Below are 27,352 nucleotides of genomic sequence, written 5' to 3'. Positions count from 1 at the left end.
TGGAAAATCAGCATTTGTGGGGAGAAAGAATTCCATTTGGGAGGTTTAAATTATGAGATGCTTGTAAAACATCAAAGTAGATCCAAGTTGAATATAAGTCAGCAGCTCACAGAGAAGGCTGAGTAGAGCTGTTGGCAAACAGGGGGGGCATTCTAGCAATGAGAATGAGAGAGATAACTTGCAGAGAACAGGGAATGAGAAGCAAGCCCAGGGCTGGTGCCTGAGTGGGGCAGGCGTTTAGGAATGAGGGTGGAGAGAAAAAGCTAGGAAAGAAGACAGAAAATTAGTGGCCAGAGGGATTGGAGAAAGGCAAGGCAAGGATTATGAGCTGTCATAGAAATCAAGGGAAGACAGTTTCAAAGAAGAAAAGATATGGGGTGCTACTAAGAATTTTAATGGAAACAGGATTGAGAAATTTCCATTGGATTTAGGGAAAGGGAGGACTTTGGTCACATTGGCAAGGATGTTTTGGTAGATCTGTGAAGCTGGCAGCCAGAATGGAATGCGGGGGGCAGGAGTGGGGGCCGGGGCGGGTTGCTGGGAGGACAAGCAAGCCTGCCAGAGATGACACTCTGCCTGCAAGAATACAGGAAAACTTTTGATGACCCTGGCAAGTCAAATTTAAGTTTGGATCATCCCCAAACACAAAGGCAATGTTCTCTACCAGGAGATAACCTAAGGCAGGAAGTCTGCTCAGTTAGCAGACTGGAGGCAGGGCTGGAAAAGGGAAAGGATCACACAGTCTCACAGTCTCATAGGTTGAAGGTCTAGCAAACCCCTGGGCTAGTCTCAGGGCCTCATGGCTTCCGGATCTTGCAATTTTGTGGTGTTTGATCCCAGGACCTCGAGGAGGGAGAGGCCTGACTCGCCTGCAAAGGGTTTGAAGCCAGAGATGGCCTGAGTCTACCCAAAAGTGCAATCAACCTCCCACCCATTTCAATTTTTTGATAAGATCAAAGATATAAACCCCCACTACAACCCAGGTAGTTTGGGGGGGGGGCTAAGATGAAAAGCAAAGAGAAATATTTTTTGACCTCTTACCTGTGATTTCCAAGGCCTTTGTCAGAGGGGTATAGCTACAATCCCACTCCAAATAAGCTCAATTTCTGACCATATCAAACTGGGTAACCCCTCATTCTTGGTTGCCTAGTAGAGGAAAGAACACTCTCCACTATTTTCTTATATACAATGTATATAAGCATTATAATAAAAAAAAACCTGACAGCATACAATTTGTTTGCATGTGCAAACAAACAAGCATGTGGAATTGGAGTCTAAGAAGGACAGAAGAGAGAGAATAGGGACGAAAAGTTTAAAAATAATGATCAAAAATGTTGCATGTTTGATCAAAAAATAGCAACGCACAGATTCAGAAAGCTCTGTGAACCCCAAGCAGAATAAAGACTAAAACACACATGCACACACCTCTAGCTACATCACAGTCAACTGCTAAAAACCTAAAATGAGGAAAATAGGGACAGAATTCAGAGAAAAACATAAGGACACAAAAGGACAGCTATTATCAGAGTTGATGGACAGAAAACAACAAACAGAACAACATCTTAAAGAGCTAAAAGAGTCAGATGAATATGTGAGATGAGGTAGATGTATAAAGGTTTTCCCAGTTTTTGGGTTTCACATTCTCAATTCCTTCTAAAATAGTCATCTCTGTGGTGGGATTGGGTATCAGTTTTATGGGATGGGAGAAGGTGTGCAATCATCACACAGTGGGAGTAAGCCTGCTAGAGAAACTTTGTTACACTGACCACTGAGGTTGGTAATTGCAGAGTTTTAATGATAGTAACTGGCCCAAATGTGTGATTTTCTCCAGCAACATTCAACTGCCCAAGCACAGTCATGGCTGATTTCCTGGATTGAGATGTCATTGGGCAGGTACAATGGAAAGCAAGAGTGTAAATGGACTTCAGGGCATTTGAAATAGAGTGAGTGCTAAGGACAGACCATGAGATCTAAGGAGAACACTGAGGAAAATGAAGCTAGGAGGAGGCTGTTGGATAGAGAACAGGAGTGGAGTCAACGGAGGGGGGCCTGAGGAGGTCCAAGTGCAGGGGGCATATTTGGGCATGTAAATGGGGAGAATCTAGGTCGGGTGTTGGAGTAATGAATTTTGAGGTGGCAGTTTCTGGTGACGGCAAGGCGCAGAGTGTGAGCATGGGGGCTCTCGGCTGGGGTGAATATAATGAGATGACTAATGGATGCAACTATTAACTTAATAAAGTCCCTGGTAACTGGTAACCAAGGGTGCTTTCAAAATCAAACGGTTAGGTGGTTTCCTAAGTAGCTAATGGTTGGCACACACCTTGGCACACACTGTTTAGAAGAGGCTATATCTAGTTGTAATTTTCCATTTTCCCTAGTACTCTTCTATCAGTTCCACCCCTTCCTAGGCTAGCAACCTCCCCATGGCCCTCGTTGGAGGGGGATTGGAAAGTGGAGCCTATGGGCAGGGGAAGCAGGAGCAGGGAAGGAGGGGAATGCAAGTGAAAGCATCAGATGTGACCCACAGATGTCAAGTCCCCACGGCTGTGCTCTGCAGGCAGGTTCTCTCAAGCCCTGGCTTTTGTTTCAGCCCTTCATGGCCCCACTTGAAAATCTGGTACAGAGAAACATGTGTATGATATATTTATGACTTTAATGTTTTAGAATTTTAGAAACGGAAGCCTGATGTGGAAAACACTTAAAACTACTTGGTGACTTAAAAATAACAAGCCTCAAACAGGCAGGCAGAACACAAACACGGATTACCTTTTAGAGAGGTTTTAGGTTTTAAAGAAACAAAACAACACGAAACTGTGTCTATTCGTTTGGCGCACTGTTGGACAGATGCACATTCTGTGGCCCAATAACCAAATTGAGGCTCAGAAACTGCATTAATGACAGCATTCTTCATATGGAACGAACTCCCAGACACACGCCTTATCAACGTTCCCTTTGGTTTCCTGATTGGGCCTGGCTCATTGCGCTGCTGAAGCTAAACAGAAGGCGATGTCAGACGGCTGCCCTGTTTGATCAGCTGTGTCCTGTGACACCCATAGCTGGGAAGCTGGGAGCTGGCCTCAGCCATACTCAGGGCTCAACATTCCTGACCCACATTCCAACTTCACAGAAATGAACTTTTTCACTTCTCTCTTGGAGCATCATTCTCAAATTACTCTGATTGGTTTGTCAGGAACAGAACCCTAGATCAACTGATTTTTGAAATTCCTAGAGATATTCTTCTCCAAGATCAAAATTCAGAACCAGATATTATCTTCTAAGCAAGGAGCAAAATTAAGTTTAAAAGCTACAAGGTCAAATGATCTCACGGATGTATTACTGATTTGGAAGATAGACAATCTGAGTTTTCTTTCTGATTCTACAACTTACTTATTATATGTTCAGAGTACCTATTCTAAAATAAGAATACCTGATTTCTATATAATTCATAATGAAAGTGTGATTATAAATTAATATGAAGTATGCTATCACGTCTAATGAAATGGCAAATACATTTAAACTTTTATGTTTTTATAAATAGAAATATTTTTTGAAACCTGAATGAAAAGAAACAGAAGTCTGGAAATTAAATACTATCTTGCAATATTCACAAAAGGAAACAATATTTAAAATGCAATTACATTTTAGGAAACAATGATTCTTATAAATTTTGGAAAAAGGCATGAAAGTGATTATAACTGATACACAATTACACATTTTTATAAGAGTGCCTGTATTTTTCCATATCTTTTTGTTAATGAGGCACAAATTTGAGTTGATTTCATGCAACAGAATTTTTCTTCTTAAGAACAAAGAATACATGGATTTTTGCCAGATTCAGTTGTTGCATTTTTGACATCACAAGTTCATAATACTGAACACCTGTTTAACTACTGTTTTCCTCCAAAAATGTGTTTGATCATTCAGCTTGAAAGGAACAGCTTTTCACTTCCATTTATAAATCTCTCACTTCTTCACAAAGCAATTATTAATCTGCAACCAGGCCTGCAGCTTATGAAATTTACTAAATAACATCACCACAGAGGTCATGGTCAAAGTTAGGATCTTTCTTTGTCCTTTTAAGCAATAAGAAAGGAAGGAAAGGAGGGAGGGAAGGGAGGAAGAAAAGAAGGAGGGAAGGAAGAAAGAAACCCATAAACCCAATACTGAAAACATCTTAAATGGTAAATCCTTAAATAAAACTACTTAGAAAAACATGCAGTGAATTTTTATCTTAGGTTCACATTAGTTTGGTCTTCTGTTCTTTAGCTCTTGATAGACTGAGGAACACCGAGTAGCTTTTTAATTGAAGATGTTTATTTCTTGTCTTAAATATTTTTTCAAGTTTTATATGACCATAAAACTGACGCACACTGAACATTTTGATTTCACATTCACATAAAGAATAGGGCAGATAATTGTTAAGACTGCAGAAGGTATATTTTTTGCCCAGTGCATTTTCTTTATCACTGCTGAGCTATCAAAAAGTATTATCACTTATTTAATTTCTCCAAAATGAAGGAAGGTTTTAAACTTTCTAATTGGGATGTTGGTTGACCACTGAAAAGGTCAATGTTTCTAACTATAAAAATCCCACATAATAACAAAGTAACTACAATGCAAACTTAACACCGTGAATCTTTGTCTCAATGATTCCATAATTCAATACTGAAGTCTTTGATTCTGTGATTTTGTTGCCTGACTCATTTGCTGATAGGTAGCTTTAAACATTTCCCAACAAGAAAAGATGTCACACACATTCACTAGAAATAACTTTCACATTTCATTTTCTTAACGTAGAGGCCTGAAGATGTGTTCGAATGCATATGGTTAACAGTATAAAAAATGAATAACATCTGTTTTTAACAGTTGACTGTCACCATATCCATACCACATGGACAGAAATAGAGTGCACCCAGTTTCTTGGTGTCTGACAGCTCTTGTAGGCACCCAAAGTAGCAATAACCGTCTGGGAGTCCTGCTGGTACTTTCTTCTTGTTTGCATTGTGCTTAGCTCTAACAGACAATTGCTGATTTCTGCAGCATGACTGTCAATAGCATCAATCCACACAAAGAAGTTATTTTAAAATGATGCCAAATACTATGATTCATAAGTTAATAATGAATAATTGCAACAACATCCTATGTGGAAAAAAATGTGGAAAGAATCCATCCTAGAAAGCTGAGTCATTAACTTACTTGAATGGGGGAGGGTTTGGGAGGAGGGGAGAATGCACCAAAATATGTCAAGATCTCTTCTGGTTCAATTATTTTATTGCAAGCTTAATGCCCTGCATATTCAAAAGACATGTTTCCTGCCCCACTCTTCCTCATAACTCTAATAATCCTATTAGAAAACAATTTCAACATGCCTAGAACGATAAAACAACATGCTATTCAAAAATGCTAAATTGAATATAATCAAGTGGGAAAAGTTTTGGATGGTGATGTAAGAGGCCAAAGACCTTTAAAAAGTTCCAAGTACATCAAACTTCCAGGTGTGTAAGCATCTACATGTATCTTGACCCATATTATTTCAGCTAATCCAAAATACAGTTGATTGTCAAGATGGCAGAAGGTATACTTTTTGCCCAGTACATTCTCTTTATCATTGCTGAGCTACCAAAAAGTATTATCACTTATTTAATTTCTCCAAAATGAAGGAAAGTTTTAAACTTTCTAATTGAGATGCTGGTTGACCGCTGAAAAGGTCAATATTTCTAACTATAAAAATCCCAACAATAACAAAGTAACTACAATGTAAACTTACACTGTGAATCTTTGTCTCAATGACCCCATAATTCAATACCAAAAAATGCACTATTCTTTTATATACACCAAAAAAAAAAAGAAAACACTGACGATTAAATATTACATTACAAGTTAATTTGAAGATGCATCCCTATTTCAGAGATGTTGAGATGCAAAAACTGGGCCTAGAAACTTTAATGAAATATGGTACCCATGCAGGGTCTGGTATACAGTCGGTGCTAAATAAATGTTGACTTGAGGACATTATATGATTTGACTAGAGATTAAATTAAATCCCCTTGCTAAATTTTTATTTCTCAGATTAATGCATTGCCATAAAGCTTTCTGAGACAAAATGAAAATTTAAATGTAAAAATGTTTATGAAATATAAGCCAAGTTCAATTTCTAATTAATACCATAGCATTAATATCACAAGGCCATAACATGTTCCTTTCTAGCATCATTTCATATAGTAGGGACATCTTTCACATTCGCCTAAAGGCAGCTAAGAGAAGTGACAAAAGATATTGTGTCTCCTTGTGCATAATACACGGGAGAAATTGAGGTAAAAGCTCATTTAATCCTCAGATTACTATGTTATCAGTTAAAGAGTTGAATCAAATAGAAAATAAAGCATTTTCTGTTCTTGATATCCGATCAATTGTTGGTATAAATTGTGGAAGACAACTAGAACAACAATTCATGGATTGTAAGTATGAAATATTAGTTTTGCAGGGAATAGAATACCAAGATAAAAATTATTTTCCTTTAAGGACAGTAAGACCATTACTTCGTTTTCTTTTAGAATTTATTGTGGTTGATGTTAAGTCTAATACCAGTGGGCTTCTTGTTCCTTTCTAACTTTTTTCCTTTAATTTCTGGAAACATCAACTTTGAATATGCATCTAGGAGTCAATATTTTGGTTTTTTTTTTCCTGCTTGGCACTAAGTGTATCTTTTCAATCTTAAGACTAGAGTCTTCAGCTCTTTAAGAAAACTTCCTTTTTAAAAAAATACATTTCTTCACTTCAATTATTCTCTTTTGTGTCTTCATGTTCCATTTTCTTTTTCCTTTTACTGTACATTCTTAGGTATTTCTTAGACTTTATCTTCCAGATAATTAAGCCATATCCATCCTAGTGTTTCTTCCTCCTATGAAATTTATTATTTTTCCAAATGTATTTTTAACTTCCAAGAACACTTTCTTAATCTAATAATTTTTTTTTAACAGTCTGTTGGACACCACTGTCCCCCTTGGATCTCCTGAGTTATTAATTTAAAAAATTTAAAGTTATCTCCTGTTCCTTACATTATCTGTTTCCTGTGAAGTTAGTTATTATCATTAATCTTGGCTTTTCACTTTAATACCCTTAGTCCTTAATGTTTGGTGATCTTTGCTTGTTCATATTTATGAATAAATGACTGGGCTAATTAGTTCAAGTGTGGATATCCTTCAAGGATGTATAGCAATCTTTCCTCGATAGGTTCTTTTTTATTCCCGAAACAATATTGCTTAAATTTTGCATTTCTTTGAAACTTATTGAACTTTATATCAATATAATCATATACATCTACTTCTACAACTTGCTTCATCTTATTTGCTCAATGTTTGTGAGATTTATCCATATTGAAGAATATACTGTTGAAATACATTCATTTTTCTCTTCTGCATTATATAATACAAATATATGACCATTCTATTATCCATTTTCTTGAATATTGACATCTGAGACGTTTTTAATTTTTTTGCTCTTACAAATCATGGTTCCTCTATGAAAAGTTTGTAATAGGTCATATTTACTCCTAAGATACATCATAATTCACTTTTTTACAAAAGGTTATTTCTAGTACAAATATTTGGGACATTTAGAGTCACATTAAATTTATTATAGAAACAAAATCCTTTGGATAAAAATATTCAACCGACAGAAACGGCTCCAGCACCAAAGATCTTAAGGAGAAATCCCTAAAACTATAGACAAATTTCAAGTAAAGAGAACAGAAACAAACTAAAAAAAGATCTTCGGAGAAAATAAAATTTACAAATGATGACTTAAAATAGATTTTAGAAACGTCTAGTCCAGTCTTTACCGACACATGAGGAAACTGGGACTTGGTGAAATGACGTGTTTCAAGATCACAGAGAACTTCACTATCTTTCCCTGCAGGCTGTAAGTGCAATGGAACCAGTCACCTCACATACATCTCACTCTCCGTATGTAGAAGGTACACCCCATCACCCCACAGGGGAGAAACACCCCACGGGAGAGAACAGTCATCTCTTCCTCACCTGCTTTACCCGATTCTTGTTTCAACTGCCCCAGCCAGGTAGGACTTTGCAAGCACCGCCAGAGATGAGTTTCATTTGGCATTTAAAACTGACCAGGAAAAAGCATTGCTCAGAAATTATTTTGGCATGAAAACTGTTTGGCACTATCTTCCATGAAATAAGTCAGGGCGAAAATGAGTAAAAGCCATGAGTGATATTACTCAGGGTCGTACTGGAAATTCTAGGAGGCTACGCCGGCGAATGTTACCTTAGCGTTTTCAATGCAGGGGCACAGCGCCCAGGCCGCGCTCGCCTTCACGTCCGGGTGCGGGTTCTTCAGCAACGACCACAGCAAACGGACGCCGTCTAAGCGATCGATTATCCTATCGCAAAACCAGAAACAACGGTGCAAACCGTAATCAGGGGGTGACAGTGAAAATTTAAGGGGCCTATTTACGCAATTCTAATTATTTTCTTCCTTTTGGCACTTTGGTTGGACGTTTGTTGCAAAACTTGAAGAACAGGTTGGATGTAACATACTGTTGAGTTGTCAACCCACCGATGTCGGTTTGAAATTCACGATGCAGACAGCGAGCTGCCTGATAATTACGACTCGCATAAACTTGAAATCCAGCCGTGTCATTTTTTAATTAGCTGTACACAAACTGTTACCAAAACTTAAAAATACTGGTTTCTTTCATATAGCAACATCCAAATACTTTCCAAAACAAATATTTACGCCTCAAAAACTGGGCAGTTGCCTTTTTATTTGGTCTATGTTTAATTTACTTACCGTACTGCATGACATATTTTAAACTCCTTCAGTCCTAATCGAGCATTGGGAATTAAAATAATTACCCCACAGTACTCCTTTGTTGGGCATGAATAACACGTAACTTGTTTTCCATGCGTTTCCTACCAGCAAGACTAATATGGCATACTGTGTTCTAATTGTTTAAACACACTGCAATCAAAATAGCTTCATGACTAGCTGAAAAATGAATTATCATCAGAGTCATCTCTACACCATCTGTCTTCTGTTTATATATCAATCAGTCCAGAAAGAATAATCTCACAATAAGGTCCACTGAGAACTTGCACTGGAGAGGAAGGCCAAACAAAACTTAATATCCTTTACAAACATGGCTTTGTCCAGAAAGATATGTTAAATGCAAAGCCAATGAAAAAAAAGAGAAGAACATCAAAATTCCTTTGAATTTTAATCTCAAGTTGAGTTAAACACATGTAGAATTTAACCACAGATATGATAAACGCTATTCGCTTAAAATGCCATTCACATTCTTGCTTGAAAATTGATATAGAAACATCTACATTTCTTGATTATCTGAGATGAGTTTCCCAGAAAAAAATGTATTATTGCAAAGGTTCCAATTCCAAGTATAATGTCAGTTTTGCATAGCCTTATAAAACAACTTATGATGAACATAACCTGTGGTGAGATATAAACCATCTCTTCAAAAAAAAAAAAGACTTAAAAAAGAAGTACATTGAGAAAGTTTTTTAACCTGAAACTGAGCTAAATAGCTTCCCAAACCTAAAGCTTTCTGCCAATGTCATGCTGAGAGAAAAAGTTCTATTTCTCAATTTATGAAAACTATAAAGAATCATACTGGACCCTTCCCAGTGAAAGAGTGACTTTTAAAAAAGTAATTTAAAAGGCTTGCTGCCTAACATATGACACTGAAAATATAATTAATGACATCTCCGGATCTCTATGTATTTTTTTTTCACACTCAGTTTGTCCTACCCTCTCACAAATTTAACAGCAAAATTTGCCTTGATGATTTTTAACTACACACGCAGGACTTACTCCTTAGAGTGGAAGTCATTTGGATGGCAACAAGATAAAAAAAAAAAAAAAGGATCATTCAATTCTGGATGCCTCAGGAAAAATTTCACAACTATAACTGTAAAAACTCACCGTTAATTGTAAAAATAGATCTATTTCCCCACCCCCACCCCACCCGAAACCCTAGGTAATTTGTCATTTGCTGAGTCATATGGATGAGGTTTCCACTCCGCTTCTGGGGTCTTAACAGAAGACTCAGCACAGTGCAAAGAAATAACTTTATATGAGGAAAGCATTTTGGAAAAACAGTTTCAAACTCAAGAACTAACAACATTTTGTGTAGCAAACTTCAGAGTTTAGCTGTGTCTCCTCCGTCTCCCTCATCCTCTGTATCAACTCGGTCACTGCCGATTTTCATTGCACGGTCACTCAGGTGTCTGTCCCTGCCTCTCCTTCCCCCCTGCTAGCACCCTAACCTGAGCCTTTACTACTTCATACCAGGATTGCTGCAGAAGTTGCATAATTTGGTTTTGTGTCTTCGATTTCCCCGATTCCAATCCATTCTACAAATCCCTGTGAAATTCGTCTTCCTAAAGGAACTTCCAGAGCTTCTGCAGTAGCTCCTGGAGAGAGAGCCCCGGGGATTATTCGTTCTATTCATCATCACAGCGCCCAGAATATTCGATCAGCATTCGGCTGACAAGTCACAACCGAAAAGTCACTCCCATGAGAAAAAAATAAAAATTCACAACTGGATGGTCACTCTCCAGTGGCTTCCCACTGTCTGCATGATAATAACACCCCAAGTCCTGAGCCCAGTGCTTAGAATATCCGGTGAGCTGACTGACATTAAATCAGTCAGGGTTCTCCAGAGAAACAGACCAGCAGAATGGTTGTGTGTGTGCGTGCGTGCAATGAGATTTATTTTAAGGAATTGGCTCACACAATTGACATAGGCAAGCCAGAAGGTTGGATGTTCAGATAGGATTTCCTCTTGTCCAAGAAACCTCAGGTTTTTACTCAAGGTCTTCAACGGATCAGATGAGGCCATGCATATTATCCAGGGAACTCTTTCCTTAAAGTCAGCTGGTTGTAGATGCACAGCACATCTACAAAATACCTTCACAGCAATGTCTAGACTAGGGTTTGGCTGAACAACTGGACACCACAGCTTAGCCAAGTTGACACACAGAATTAACCATCACACAGCCATCTCCTAAATGCCAAGCACTAGGCATAAGTTATTTTAACTGTCCTTCAGGAAATAAGTCTAGTGAGGGAGAGAGACCATTATAATCTAATATCATAAATGCTGCAAGGGCCTGTGCATGGGGTTCCATAGGAGAGGCACTAGTTGACGCAGCGTACAATACAAATCCTTCTCCCACAAGAAGCCTTTGCCCGAGCCATCTTCATCTTTTATTCTAATAATCCAGCCTTTGAAGCCTCTAATAAAACCACTTCCACAAATCCCCTGGCTTCTCCTTCCTTCAAGCTTCTGTTGAATTTTGCTTTCCCCTTTTCTGGCACTCAGAACATTGGCTTTGCCTTGTGGTCCTGTGTGTATGCTTCTTATCTCCCCAGTTTTCACGTAATGTCCTTCATAGCAGGAAACTTATATCATCGCCATGCTTGGGGCACACAAGTGCAGTCAATGAATATTGGTTAAATAGATCTGAAACAGGAAAATCTTTGCTTAGTCCTTCATCCATTACTCAAAAATCTCTGCCAACTCAAAGACATTCATTTTTAAACCTCATACTGGGATGGTTCGGGTTCAAATTTTAAATCTAACTAGTAGAGTAAGTTTTCATTTGAAGTTGTCTCTACATTGAAAGTACATTTTCACAGAATTTTATTACATTATTGCTTTTTGAATATAAAATGGTGGAGTTATAGGTGGTATTAACTTTATACCGCTGTCCACTATCAAAATTCGTCTAGCCTCTTTTGTACAAGTTTATTTAGTTTGATTAGCATCTTGTTCTGAATTCATTTCCAGCAATATGTTAGCTCTTCCTGTGTTTACAGCAATAAAATTTTACATTGGTTCTTTGACATTATAAAAACAGAACTGAATTATCTGTTTTCAGAATCTTCAATTTATTAAAGCAATCACTCTGCCTAGCTGAATCACAGCTCTAGAAAAATGAATCCATTTTCATATTCTGGTTATCAAAACAAACAAACCAAAAAGATGCAGCTGCTCATTATCTTAGTCTATTTTATTATATTAGCATTTGCCAGGATCGGTAAGAAGTCTGGCTGGCTGGCCTGACAGTTGAGGCCACATATATGAACAAATGTTAACAACCCGTATCCACATCCTGGGTGTAGCTAAGATTGTAGAGTTTCTTTCTGGCAATGCCAGTATATCTATTTTGAAACCACAGTTTTGCATGTTTTCTAAAAATCCACAATATCTGCTGAAAATTACATTGATAAATAGTTTTATAGGACGATGACAAACTAAATGTGGTTAGCCGAAAAGAACATGACATTCTTAAACCGCAGCATGAAAAGAGGCAACTGAAATACATAGGTTTTGAAACCAAGCTGGCATTTCAGTAGAAATGGAAATATGGATGTATGTCAGAACTGAATTATCATCCCTGTGAAAAACTGAATGAGAACAGAATTTTACTTCAAAAAAATCCTCAAGATTTTTGTCTATATTTCTATGTATTACTCTACAAGAGGCTAGGGGAAACCAAATTTGGAAAAAGATGTGGACATGCAGCCTCTGGTGAAATAGGAGGAGATAATCTATCCTCTCAAGCTGGTGTAAGCCATATGATTAGAGAGACTCTAGACACTTTTTCTCAGAGAATTGATTCATTCATATGGTAAATAGTAATTGAGCACCCACCACTTGCCAGGCACTTTTTTGAGACTGTTTTTGTGATGAAAACAAAAAAAAAATCCCTGCTCTCATGGAGTGTATATTCTTTTGGAAAAAGAGATAAAATAAACAAATAAAAGAGAACTCTGTATATTATATTAAATGTTGGTAAGTGATTGGAGAAAAAGCAGGGCGGGGAATCGAGGATGCTGGGGTGGAGGTGGAGAGTATAACCAGACAGGGCTCCGCAGGATGGTGACATTTGAGCAAAAGCTTGCAGCTATGGGGCAGGGTGTCCCAGGCCTCGCAGCCCCTGGCACTGAGAACTAGTCGTTGTCAGTAAATATTAAATGAAAGTTACTCAGTCATCACATTCACCAAATACTAGTGTAGGATCTTAGAAAACATCTACTCCGAAATTTTCATTATACAAGGAGAAAATAGAGGTCAAGCGGAACAGCAACACTATATAATGAGTGTTTTGGTTATAGAAGCGAATAAAACATGATGAGTCTTTTCTTTCCTCTTTGAAAAAAAATGCACATGATACAGATGAATGTATAAATGCCAGTCGAAGGAAGGTTTGCCCAAAACAGACAACAAAACCCACAAGCACAAATGTTCATTTCTGTGGTCACCAACGCCGTGACAAGGCACTCGTTGAACTATCCCTTCTGGGTGCAGAAAAAAACATGTTTTAAGAACAGTCGCATGTAATTATAACAATCCCCCAGCATGGGGAGTAGCAAAATAAACACTTCCCCTAAATAGATAGACACTAAAAATTATGTGATAAATTTAAATTATTATCTCAATTTCAGAGGTTTATGACATGATTAAGGGGGTATTGTTCCAAATAACAAAATAGATACAGGGTTCAACCTGAGTATTAGAGTCTGCCTTCCATACGCAGCCTGGTATTGTCAAAAGGGTGCAGACTAGAAAATTAGACAGCAATGGGTTCAAATCCTGGAACTGCTACTAATAAGCATAACATCGGGCAAATAATCTCCTGGAACCTGAATTTCCTCATCTTTTAAAATCACAGAATGAGATTTCTAATACAATACCAGGCAGGCAGTAGGAACTCAATCTTAGTTTCATTCTAGGGGCTGCTAAGTATGCAAACAACCATAGATGGAGATGTGGTTATATTTATAAATTAGGCTAATTCAAGATTCATTTAATATAGACAAGAAATTTACTAACATATACTAGAAATGCATTATAAACTACCGAACCCAAAATTCTGACTTTATCCAGGCACACAGCATCAATTGAATCTATGGGCACCCTGTTAGCAGTACAGATAGAAAAGACAATCTGGTTGGTTTTGGTTTGAATTTGATAAGGTAAACTTGCATTGACATTCCATGTGGCCTATGAAATAGTTTTTCCTAATTTATGTAACAAAGACTTACCGTACACTAGTAATGAAAAGTTTGCTAGAAATCCATATTTTAATTTTCAATTTTAATTGCTATCTGAACCTCACCAGGAGTATATAATTTATACAGACAGACCCTATGGGGCATAAATAAGGGGTTTCCAGAACAGAAGGGTGAATGAACCAAGGAAAGAGGCAGTTCAGACGGCAGGAACAAAGAGAGAATCATGACGTGGCCAGTGGACCAGGGGGAGGTACAGTTTGAGCACTAAATGTGCCCTGCTCAGTGATGAGAGATGAGTCTGCAGAGTTGGCACAGGCCAGGCCTTAAAAGTTTTGTATGAAAACAAACGCATGGAACATAAAAGGATTCTGGAAGTTCAGAGTGTGATCTCTGGAAAGCACATCTAACCAACATGGCCTACTTAACATTTTAACACCACACACAACAACTGCAGAATACACATTTTTTTTTCAGTGCAAATGGAATATTTACCCACATAGACCATATGGCTAGGCCATAAAGCATGTCTCAACAAATATGAAAAAACTGAAGTCACATAGAATATATTCTCTCAATAGTTTTAAATTAGAACACAGTAACAAGAAGATATCTGGAAAATACCTAATTTTTTGGAAATCAAACAACACTTGTAAATAATTCCTTAGTCAAAGATATCACAAAGGAAATAATGAACTATTTTGAATTGGGTTGCAGCTAAAACTTAGAGCTTGAGCTTTGCATTAGAGAAGAATTGAGCTGTATCAATTATCACAGCTTTTAATTTAAGAAGCTAGAGGAAGCAGCATAAATTAAGCCCAAAATAAACACAATAAATAAAATAATAAAGGCAGAAATTTATGAAACAGAAGATAGGCAAAAATAGAGCAAATTAAAAAAGTTATAAGTTGGTTCTTTCAAAAGATAAATAAAAGTCATAAACCTTGAGAGCAGGGGTTAACACACATTTTCTCTAAAGGGCCACATAGTAAATATTTTAGGATTTGTACTCAACATATTGTCTCTGTCACATAGCCTTCTTTGTTTTGTTTTTGTTTTTACTTTTTTATTTTGTTTTGTTTTTATCCCCACCTTTTCAGTCACTTCCCTCTAGTTATTCCAACACCCTAGCATCTAAAAATATATTTTTATATAAAGATCCAGTATTCATAATCCTTTGTTAAATTCTATCTTGTATGTTGCTACCTTTCCTCTCGCTTAATCACTTTCTCCATCTTCAGGGGTACCCAGGCAGAAACCACCCTAACTTGTTCATATTGAAAAGGGGCGTTGGCATTATGGGAAGGGGGCTGCATCTGGTTGATGATCTTAAAGAGACTGTTGCTTCTGAGTTTTGGGCCTTGTCTGGCATAGGAACGCCCTGGTGGACTTAAGTTTCTGAAAAACAAACTTAGTGAGTGAAATTTTTATAAAGTCTCAGATAAGGACCTAGGTATTTCAGGACTACTGTTGGTAAGGGCTTGGCATTCTGTGGCCATTTGGGATACCTAGCTGCAGCTTGCTTAAGAGAAACCTCCAGGACAGCCTCTCGACTCTATTTGAAATCTCTTAGCCACTATAACCTTGTTTTGTTACCTTTTCCCTCTTTTGGTCAAGAAGGTATTTTCAATCTCTTGATGCCAGGGCCAGGCTCATTCCTGGGAGTCATGTCCCATGTTGCCAGAGAGATTCACTCCCTGGGAGTCATGTCCCATGTAGTGGGACAGTTAATGAATTTATTTGCCAGTTGGGACTTACAGAGAGAAAGGCCACATCTGAGCAACAAAAGAGGCTCTCTGGAGGTGCCTCCCTGGAAAATTATAGGAAGGCTTAGCCTCCCTTTTATAGCCATAAGTTTCACAAGAGCAAGCTTCAAGATTGAGGGCTTGAATTATTAAGCATAGGGTTCCTATTTCACATAGCATATATTCTGCCCAAGATAAACAATCAGTATCTCACATTATCTTCACTTAGTTGTACAAGCATCATCACTCTTAATTTTAAACAATTATCATAACACAAAACATCCCAGAGCTCTTATCAGCCACTAATTGTTTTTGTTTTTTAAAACCCTTTTTAAAATGTAAAATCTGTTTTTATATCACAGGCCATACAAAAATGGACCATGGACTACTGCAGAGAGACTGATCAAAAGAGAGAGAGAGAGATCACAAATTACCAATACTATAGAGCCTACATGTGATAAAAGAATCAGAAAAAAATAAAAATACACAGATATTATAAACAATTTTATGCCAATAAATTTAAATAAATAAAACAAACAAATCTTTGAGAAACACAAATTACCAAAACTGGCCCCAAAAGAAATATAAAACCTAATAATAGAAAGCTATATTTTTAGAATGTAATTTTATTGAGATACACTCACACACCATATAATCCATCTAAAGTGTACAATCAGTGGCTCATAGTATCAGCATACAGTTGTGCACTCATTACCACAATCAATTTTCGAACATTTTCTTTACTCCAAAATAAAGAAAGTAAAAAAAAAAATAAAAAATAAAAAAATATATATATGAAAGAAAAAAGAACATCCAAATCATCCCATACCCCTCAACACCCCCCCTCAACACCCCTTATTATATATATATATATATATATATATATATATATATATATATACACACACACACACACACACATATAGTCATTATTTTATTACTCATCTGCCCATACACTGGTTAAAGGGAGTGTCAGTCACCAGGTTTTCACTATCACATGGTCACACGAAAAAAGCTATATAGTTATACAATATTATCAATAATCAAGTCTATTGGATTACAGTTCAACATATTCAGGTATTTCCTTCAAGCTATTCTAATACACTAGAATCTAAAAAGTACTATCTATATGATGCATAAAAATAACCTCCAGAGTGACCTCTTGACTCTATTTGAGATCTCTTAGCCACTGAAACTCTATGTTCTTTCATTTCTCTTCCCCCTTTTGGTTCAAGAAGGCCTTCTCTATCCCACAATGCCAGGTCCAGGCTCACCCATGGGAATGCTGGTCCCTCATTTCCAGGGAGATATACATCCCTGGGAATCATGTCCCCTGTACGGGGAGGGCAGCGAGTTTATTTGCAGAGTTGGCTGAGAGAGAGAAGTCACATGTGAGCAACAAAAGAGGGTCTCTGGGGGTGATTCTTAGGCGTAATTATTAGTAGGCTTAGCTTCTTCTTTGCAGGAATAAGAGAAAGCCATATTTATTAAAGAAATAGAATTTGTAATTTAAAAAAAGACAAAACAAAATGACAACAATGACAAAATCTCCCTACAAAGAAAACTTCCAGTCCAGATGGTTTTACTTGCGAATTCTATTAAACATTCCAGGAAGAAATAACAACAACCCTACAAAAACAATCAGAAAATAAATGAGGAAAGAACACTTATAAACTTGTTTTATAAGGCCAGCATAATTCTGAAATTAAAACCTGACAAAGACATTAAGAGAAAAGAAAACCAAAAACCAATATACCTCATGAATTATAAACACAAAATACAAAATACTAGCATATCAAATTCAACAAAATGTGAAATGGGTAAAACAATATGAACAAGGTGCATTTATCCAAGGAATGGAAGGTTGGTTCAATATTCAAAAATAAATCAATGTAATTCACCTTTTTAACAAAACAAAAGGAAAATCATTTGATCATCTCAATAGATGCAGAAAAAGCTTTTGACAAAATTCAAAACCCATTTCTGACTTAAGAAAACCTCACAGAAAAATAGGAATGGATGGAAACTTCTTCAGTCTGCTAAAGGGCACCTATGAAAAATCTACAAAGAACATTATACTCAAAGATAAAAAGTTGAATGCTTTCTTCTCAAGATTAGGAACAACACAAAGATGTTTGTTCCCATCACTTTTTAACAGCAGTCCTGACCTGTGCAATAAGGCAAGGAAAAGAAAAAAAGGCATAAAGATTAGGGGAGGGGAGAGTAAAACTCTCATTATTTATAGATAACATAATTGTAAACATAGAAAACCCTATAGTATCTATAAAAATTACTGGTGTTGAAAGAACATACAAAGATATATTTGAATATACAAAGATACATTAAAAATCAACTATGTCTATATGTTTGGATCAAACTACTGGAAAATGAATTAAAAACAATTACAAATCACAATAACATAAATAAATGGGAAAAAAGTGAACAATGTGAAAGACTTCTACATTGAAAACTATGAAATATTGCTGAGAGAAATTAAAGAAGACCTTAATAAATGGACATAATGTCAATGACTTGGCAGACTAAACATTAAGATTCCCATTCTCCCTAAATTGATCTATAGATTCCTAACAACACTTATTATAATCCTAGAACTATTTAAAAAGATTTACACAGCATGATTCTAAAATTTATATAGCAATGCAAAAGATTTAGAATAGCTCAAACCAATTTTAAAAGTTGGAGTAGGTACACTACTCATTATAAGGCTATAGTATTCAAGACATTGTGGTACTGATATGAGGATAAAAAAAAATAAATTGATGGAAAAGAGTTCACAAACAGAAGCACTCATATACAGCCAACTGAATTTCAATCAGTGCACCAAGTTAGTCAAATGGCAAGCTGGAACAATTGGATATTGTATGACAAAATTAATTCCACCCGCTTTTCACACCATAGTTAAAAGTTAATTGGAGATAAATCATAGACTTAAACATAAAACCCAAAATGCTTCTAGAAGAAAATAGGAGGAACTCTTCATGACTTTGAGGTAGGCAAAGATTTTTCCAACAGGAACAAAAAGCACTAACCATAAAAAAAATTGATAAATTGAACTTCTTCAAAATTAAAAGATTCTGCTTAAGAGAGCCTTAAGGCTGACTAGGAAAACATATTCCACAGCGCATATAACTAGCAACGGATTTGTATCCAAGAAATGTAAAAACTCCTACAAATCAACAAAAAAGACAACCCAACTAAAAATGGACAAAAGAAACTTGAATAGACCACAGAAGAATAGTACATGTTGCCAGTAAGCACATAAGAGTTGCTCAACATCATTAGTCATCAGGGAAATGCAAATTGAATCTACAATGACCTGCTGTTTCATTCCATTAGAATGATTAAATTGCAAAAAGACTGACAACACTAACTGTTGGCACTGGAGGGAATTTAAAATTGCATGGCCACTTTGATGTTCTATTTGGCAGTTTTCTAATAAAGTTAGGACTCATCAATTCCATTCCAAGAATAGGCAAAACTAACCTATGGCAACAGAAAGTGGAAAACAGTTTGCCTATGATGGAGTTGGGATTGCTTGGAAAATGGCACAAGTAAATCTTGGATGAAGGAAATGTTCATACAATATTTTGGCTGGTGAATACATGGGTGCATAAAATTGTTAGAACTCATTGAACTAAAGAATGTAAAATAACCCATAATTTTGTGCAAAAGATACTATATACACACATACTATTTGCTTCCAATTATATATATACTCCAAATACAGTCAGAATTAAACTATTGTTTATAGGGATACATTCTCAGGTATAAAGTTACGACAATAAAGTAAAATAATACCAACTGTCATAGAAGGCAGGAGAAGGGCTGTCTCCAGAGTGGAGAGAGGTGGCACTGGGTGGGTTGTGATTAGAAAGGGACAACAGGGGACTTCTAGGGTAATGACAATATTCCATTTCTTGGCTTGGGTGAGAGTTACTGTGAGTATTCCTTTTCTATTAATTTGCTAATGTACATTTACATTTTATGCACTTGCCTGTATGTTTATTGTATTTCACAAATTAAAAGTTTTAAAATGTGTTTTTAGAATAAACACACACATACACTCCCTCTCTCACAGGAAATAGTGTGGACCAGCAGCCCATTTTTTCAGCTATTAAACTGGGTGCACGAGCTGACTGGTTCGATCAGGGACATGATATAGAGAAATAAAATTCATATAATCCTCAAATAAGAAAATACCCTTTGGTTTTAAAATGAGAAAGCTAAGATTCAGAAGGTTAAATGATTCGCTTAATTACTTTTTATATGGCATTTTTGTATCTCAGTTAAATCTCTATAATTTTAAAGGTAAGTAGGCAGTTGAAAAACAAAAGGCAAATGTGAAAGGAAGTAAAAATGTTCTTATTGATACAAACATGTAACAGCTATATTCTAATTTATGTCTTGAATAAACACAAAAAGTCAAAAAGTCTGGTTCTGTGGCAAAAGAAATATCTGGGTAGCCACAAAGAGATTAAATCTGTCTGTATACAAACAGGCATAGCTTTACTTTTTTTTCCTTTTTAAAAAGAAGAAATAAACCCAATGGGAAAAAAAAAAAGAAAGAAAGAAAAGAAAACTATGTAAATGCAACATAATTATGTGTAAACCACAGAAGACAGGAAATTTAGAGTTTACAGATTCCATGGTAAGTTTTAATTCTATCCTTGTGTATATATTTTATAATAGGGTCTTTCATTATATGATCACATAACACTGGACCATATAACAGTCAGTTCAACAAATGTTTATTGTACAATGTGTGGAAGGAAAATATTTTATAGGATAAATTGTAGGAAATTAGTACATTGTTTAGGTAAACTGGGATGTAAAATTTCTTAAAATCCTGGGCATTTACAGAATACAGTAGAAAAATATTTTCCTTGATTTTTTCTAAAGAACATGAAGATTAACTCTTTCATAAGCAGGCATTTACTTACATTTGAAAGTTGACCTTTAAATCTTAGGGTCATTTTGAAGAAATGAAACACTTAGGACTTTAAGATTTCAACATGTTTTGGATGAAGCATGTAGTAAAAACTCATTAATTCCTATTCCACAGATTGCACAAATTCAGAATCTGTGGTAACTTAGGGTGTGGGCTAAACCTTTCTTTGCACTGCATGTCAAAAAAAAGAGGATGCTTAACAAATTACTAAAACAAACAGTATTTTGGTTAAGACTTAAACTGCATAGAACTCAGCAGATACACATAATCATGTCAGTACCCAATTGCTTCACGAATTCTCCTTTATACATAAAACTGATTTCCCTTAGGGCACTGTTTCTATATTTAACCTTGAAAAGGATAAAACTGGATTCTTTTTACTATTTTATGATCCGCACATTTTCCCTAAATGAGGTTTTTTTTTGCCCTAAATCTCCTAGTGTACTGTAGTTAAAAGAATACTATCTTAGAAGTCAAGAGATATGAACACTAATCTTAATTATTTCATAAACTTCCTGGAGGAACTTGAGTAGATCATTTAGATTTTCTGGACTCAAGTTGATCATAAACAATGAGAAGGCTGACCAGATGATCTGCAAGATTCCTTCTGATATTCTATCTTTTAAGTTCTGCAGATGATCAACTGAGACGAAATAACTACATCTGTTATTTATAACCACATAAATAAATCTAAAAGCCTATTATATACTTTAAAAATAAGTAATTTAAAAAAACTGGAAAGAACTTTACAGCTATTACTAAGACCAGAAAAGTTAAAGTAATCAAAACCAAAAAATGGCAATACTTACAAATTGAAAAAAAACTAGACTTAACTCTATACCATGTTGGTGGCAAATAATACACAGAAAAAAAACTATAAGTAACTTTAAAACTTAATATCATGATCATAAATCCCTAATAGGACAGATGTTGGCAAGGCTTGCTTTGTCCCAGAGCATGTAGCATTCTGGTGCTGGCTGCTAGCAATCTGGGGGTTCCTCAGTTGTCATCTCTGCCTCCCATCACGTGGCTGTGCCCTCGCCTTTCTCTGCCCTTCCAGTTTCTGCTGAATTCTGGCTTCCTCTGTGGCTATCTCTGACCACTGGCTTCTGGTTCCTTCTCTTTATGAGGCCTCTAGTAATAGGGACTAAGACCCATATTGGCCTTGGCTACACCTTAACTGAAAATAACATATTCAAAGATCCTATTTACAATTTTTCACACCCACAGGAATGTGGATTAAGATTAAGAACATGTCTTTTGGGAGGGTATGTAGTTCAATCTATTATAGTCTGCTTGGCAAAACTGTGTTGTGGTGCCAGATGGAAGGTAGAACTTGTAAGCGATGAACTTGGATATTTAACTAAGGAGATTTACAAGCTGAGTATAGAAGGTGCAATATGGTTTCTCCTTGCTGCTTATAGTAGTATGTGAGAGGAAAGGGATAAATTGAAGACTGAACTCGTAAGCACTAAGGAACCAGCAACTGATAATTTGGAAAATTCTTAGCCTATCCAGATTGTGTACTCTGAGACTAGGGCCAGAAGCAGCTCTATCAGGGCCCTCCCTGAGTTCCCAGAAGGTGAATTCCCAGAGAATGGGACTCCTTGTGAGGGCTAAGGAGACTAGGCATAAGATGCATGGATCCAGTCAGCCATCTCAGAAGAAGTTGGGACTGGAAATGCAATTAACTAGGAAGGATCTGTGGAAAATCCTTTCACGTTTGATGGTTTGGACCCTTGTGAATGACACTGAAAACCAACAAGGTTTTTGAGAATTTTTTATGAGCAGAAACACTGCTAGCCTGGCCTGAAAGGGACTGAGAAAGGAAGAAATGAAGGAAAAATCATTTCATGGGCAGAACCCTGGAAGCAGAGGTCTGGACCAAAGAAATCTCCTCAGGCCAAGAGAGGGGCCCACCCATGTGTGTGGAAAGGGCAGGTCCACCCCAGCTCCGGGAGGCGGCAGGCCTTCTTCCCAGTGCTTGGAGGAGGCAAGGCTCCTGCCCTGATGTTTGGGAAGAGTGAGGCTGCCACCCCAAGCTTGGAGAGGGTGGAGCCTGTGCCCCAAGGTTCTGGAAGAGCCTGGCTGACACACCAATGCTCAGAGAGGCTGAAGCCTATGCCCCAAGGTTCTGGGAGAGCCTGGCTGACATGCCAATGCTTGGAGAGGGTGGGACTTAGACCCAGGTATATGGGGAGAGTTTAGACACTCTCCCCATATATGCTTGGAAATTGTGGGGCTGCCACTCTGGTAAGGTTGGAAGACAAAGCATCAATTGACAGGTAACCCTCAGACCTTGAAATCTAATGGAAACTGTTGGGTTTTGAACTTGTTTGGACTTATGCCCGACTTTCCTTCCAAATCCTTCCTTCTGGAATGGAAATATCTCTATGCCTGACTCACCCCTGTATTTTAGATGCAAAAAAATGTTTTCTAGGTTTCCAGGTCCACAGCCTGAGGGGAATTTTGCCTTGAGACAGAACACACCCATAACTGACTTTGATGAGCTTTTTCTTAGAGTTGTGACTGACATGACTTAAGGCCATTGGGATATTGGGATGGGTGACTGTATTTTTCATGGGGGAAGAACATGTCTTTCCAAGGTCCAGAAGGCAGACAATGGTAGACTGAATTATGTACCAGCTCAAAAGACACGGTCCTAATACTAATCTTCATCCCTATAGGGCAGGAAACCATTTGTAAATAGGATCTTTGAATACGTTATTTTCAGGTAAGGTGTGGCCAAGGCCAATATAGGTCTTAATTCATATTACTAGAGGCCTCATAGAGAGAGAAGGAACCAGAAGCCAGTGGTCAGAGAAGGCCACAGAGAGGAACCAGAAGTCGGCAGAAACAGGAAAAGAAGAGAAAGGAGAGGGCACAGCCACTGAGGCAGAGATAAAAGCCAAGGAATCCCGAGGTCTGCCAACAGCCAGCACCAGATGCTACATGCTCTGGGAGAAAGCAAGCCTTGCCAGTATGTTTATTTTTAACTTCTACCTCAAAACTGTGAGCTAATAAATGCTTCTTTCTTATGCCAAGCCATCGTATGGTATTTCTTATAGCAGCCTGGCACATTAAGACAGTGAGGTTGAGAGTGGAATAATAATGTACAAATATCATATGTCATGACAAAGTAGAAATAATGCACCTAAAAAATGGGAGGAGAAAGAAGAGGAAGGATAAAAATAGAAAAGTCCATTGATTGTTCTACAGGCAAGAGGTGGGTATTAAAAATACCAATAAAACTTAAGAAGCTAAATAGTGAAGTATTAACTAAGAAAAAGGAGAATAGAGGGCATTAGAAAAATGTACAGCTACAAAGATAACCTTTGTAACCAACATGCAAAAACAAACAATAAAATGCACTTTCCTCCTGGAATGAAAAAAGATAAATTCTATTAAACAATTATTGGGCCAAGGGGGAAATATATACAGATGAATTAAGCAACTTCTAAATAATGATAATGACACTAAATATCAGAATCTGTAAGGTATATTTAAAGCAGTGTCATAGGAAAGACTTACAGCACTAACTACTTTTATTAGTAAAAAAGAAAGAATTAAAATAAATAATTTCCCAGTTCAAAGCATTAGGAAAAAATTAACAAAATAAAACAAAAGAAAGCAACAGAAAGGAATAAAGGTAAAAGCAGAAATTAGAGAGGTAGAGAACAGAATAGTAGATCCAATTAATAAATAATTTCTGCATTTTCTGAAGAAAATCAAAATAGAAAATCTGAACAAGTTAACTTGATCAAGGGGAAAAAAGGGGAAAGCTCACATATACAAAAAAATAGCCACTGAAACAGACACAATTTTAAAATCTTGAGACTAGCTTACAGACCATAGTACAAATGAATTTGATAACCTAAATGAAATGGATAATTTCATAAGGAAATACACATTGCTGTAACTGACCCCATTAGAGTTAGAAAGCATAAATCAACCAGTTTCCCTAGAAGAAATAGGGAAAGCTATTAAAGAACTAGTAAAAAAGCAGTAGTCCCACATGATTGCACAGACTTCTACCAAACCTTTAAAGCCCATATAGTCCCATTGTTCTATAAATTGTCCCAGAGTACTGAAAATGAAGGAAAGCTTCCTAATGCCTTTCTGAGGGTGTATAATGTTGATACCTAGATTTGACAGGACAGTAAAAAAAGATTCTACACATGAATATAATTAATGAATATCAGTACAAAAATGTCAAATAGAATATTAGCAAATAGAATCCAATACCACATTAAGCAAATAAAGCGCCATGACCAAGTGCAACTTATTCCAGGAATTCAAGGTTGGCTCCAGGTAAGGAAATTAATATCATATACCATATTGATAGATATAGGGGAAAAATCCTATGATAATCTCCACAAATGCTCAAAAAGCCTTTAACAAAATTCTATCCCTATCCCTGATCAAAACACTCAAAAACAATAGAAACTGATACATTTTTAACATGATGAAAATGTATATACTTTGATGCTAAAGCCATTATGTTACTTAATGAAGAAACTCTAGGGATATTTCCACTAAAATCAGTAACAAGGCAAAGAGGCCCTCTATCTTTACTGTTCTACATTGTACTAGAGGCATGAAACTACAGGAGAAACTAATTCATAGCACAAGGATTTGAAAGAAGAAGTAAAAGTTTTTCTGGAAAACCCTATAGCTGGGTTTGCAGTGAATCAGTGCTGCTTTTATAGCAGGAAAGCAGCCAAAGGTGATATGTAAATAAACGAGGGTGACCATGTTCCAACAAAACTTTATTTAAAAAGCAAGCAGTGGGCTGGATTTTGCCCACAGGACATAGTTTTCCAACCACTCCCTGAGAGAACAATAGAACAAACTCAAACAATAAGAAGATTCAATAAGGTGACATGATATAAAATTAATTATAGAAATCAATAATCAAACAATAATCTGTTGGAGAAGATGATAGTAGAAAAAACCCATCTACACCATCAACAGAGAAGATTATTTGGTAATAAACTTAACAAAAAACCATGCAGTAGTTTCAGGGGAGAACCTAAGATAGCGGCTAGGAAAGACAGGGCAAAAAAACACCTCCATGAAAAATACTAGATAAAAGCCAGAAAGTGACCCAGAATACCAGTTCCAGTGATGCAACAGCTGGACAAGGTCTGCTAAATCCACAGGGACCGTAGACTTGGTGAAACCAGGAGTCTGCAATCAGAAACAAGTGAGTAAGCTGCTGAATATCCGGCAGCCACGCTGTGGTGTGGGGAAACCGTGGGTTGGTGTTTGGAGGCAGACTAGTTCTTTCTTAAAAAACCCAAAAGCAGCTGCAGATACAGCAGTGACAACCACACACTGAAGTGCGGCAGGAACAGGCTGTGGGTATGCCTCAATATCTGGTGTGGAAGATAGCCTTTCATGCACCCGCTGCTAATTGTCTTGGAGCGAGGAAGGCAGAAGTGAGCCAAAAGGGCAAAATAACCACGCCCCTTGCAGCCGTCTTCCCGGCGGGCTGGGAATGTTCCTGCCCACCGCCAGCACCGCAGCCCAGAGCCACGTCAAAAAACCCAGTGTGACAGGAAGTGTTTCCAGCATCACACGCACATACCACAATATTGGGCATGGACAATAGCCTTTCACGCACCCACAGCTAATTGTCCCAGATCTGGGAAGACAGAGCTGTGCGAAAAGAGGGAAATTAACACACCCCATACAGCCATCCTTACAGCAGGCTGGGAATGGCCCTACACAGCCCGGTGGCTCAGAACTTCCCTTAAGGGATGGCGCGCACTTGTGACATAGCATAATCTTTCCTCAGCAGAGGCCCTAGAAGGGCACGGCTTGGAAGAGGGACCCACTGGGAAATCCCAGGGACCATACGCCAACACCAAGGACTTACAGGTCAGAGGCAGAGACAATCTGTGGTGAGACTGAAATGAAGGTTTAGACTCTTGCAACAACCTTAAATCTCCAGGAACACCTGGGAGGTTTCATTATTAAAGCTGCCCTCCCTCCCTAACCACTCACACACACGCCCCACATTCACGGTGGACAGCACCAACAACACACCCAAACTTGGTGACAACAATTGGACCCCACAAGAATAAGACCCCCACACACCACAAAGACAAAGTTTGGGAGAGCTGCCTTGAGAGGAATAGGTGACTTGCGGAAGCCACCTGCTGGTAAGTTAGAGAAAGTGTACGCCACCAAGCTGTAGATCTGACAAATCAGAGATTAGCCTCTGAATAATGCTACATATCCTAAAAGAACCCTATCAAGTAAAGCAAATGCCAAGAGCCCCAAAACAACAGAAAAATTTAAAGCATATGAAAAAAACAGACAATATGGATAACCCAAACCCAAACACCCAAATCAAAAGATCAGAGGAGACACAGTACTTGGAGAAATTAATCAAAGAACTAAAGACAAACAATGAGAGCATGGCACAGGATATAAAGGACATGAAGAAGACCCTAGAAGAGCATAAAGTAGAAATTGCAAGAGTAAATAAAAAAATAGATGATCTTATGGAAATAAAAGAAACTGCTGACCAAATTAAAAAGAGTCTGGATACTCATACTACCAGACTAGAGGA

At 37.3% G+C, this 27,352-nt stretch overlaps 1 protein-coding gene across 4 annotated transcripts in view; it reads right to left on the bottom strand.

The window, feature by feature from the left end:
• The window catches only part of ODAD2 (outer dynein arm docking complex subunit 2), a 201,685-nt gene that overhangs the window by 92,477 nt on the left and 81,856 nt on the right, over positions 1–27,352 (bottom strand). For all 4 annotated transcript variants that reach the window (XM_037837367.1, XM_037837369.1, XM_037837368.1 and 1 more), the window contains one exon: positions 8,287–8,401. In XM_037837367.1, the coding sequence (XP_037693295.1) occupies positions 8,287–8,401 (115 nt within the window). The remainder of the gene's footprint in view (positions 1–8,286; positions 8,402–27,352) is intronic.

Source organism: Choloepus didactylus, chromosome 5 (assembly GCF_015220235.1).
Source record: "Choloepus didactylus isolate mChoDid1 chromosome 5, mChoDid1.pri, whole genome shotgun sequence".
In the NCBI taxonomy this organism is placed as follows: Eukaryota; Metazoa; Chordata; class Mammalia; order Pilosa; family Megalonychidae; genus Choloepus; species Choloepus didactylus.
Note: the sequence above shows the minus strand (reverse complement) of the source record. Positions and strands in the feature narration are given on the sequence as shown.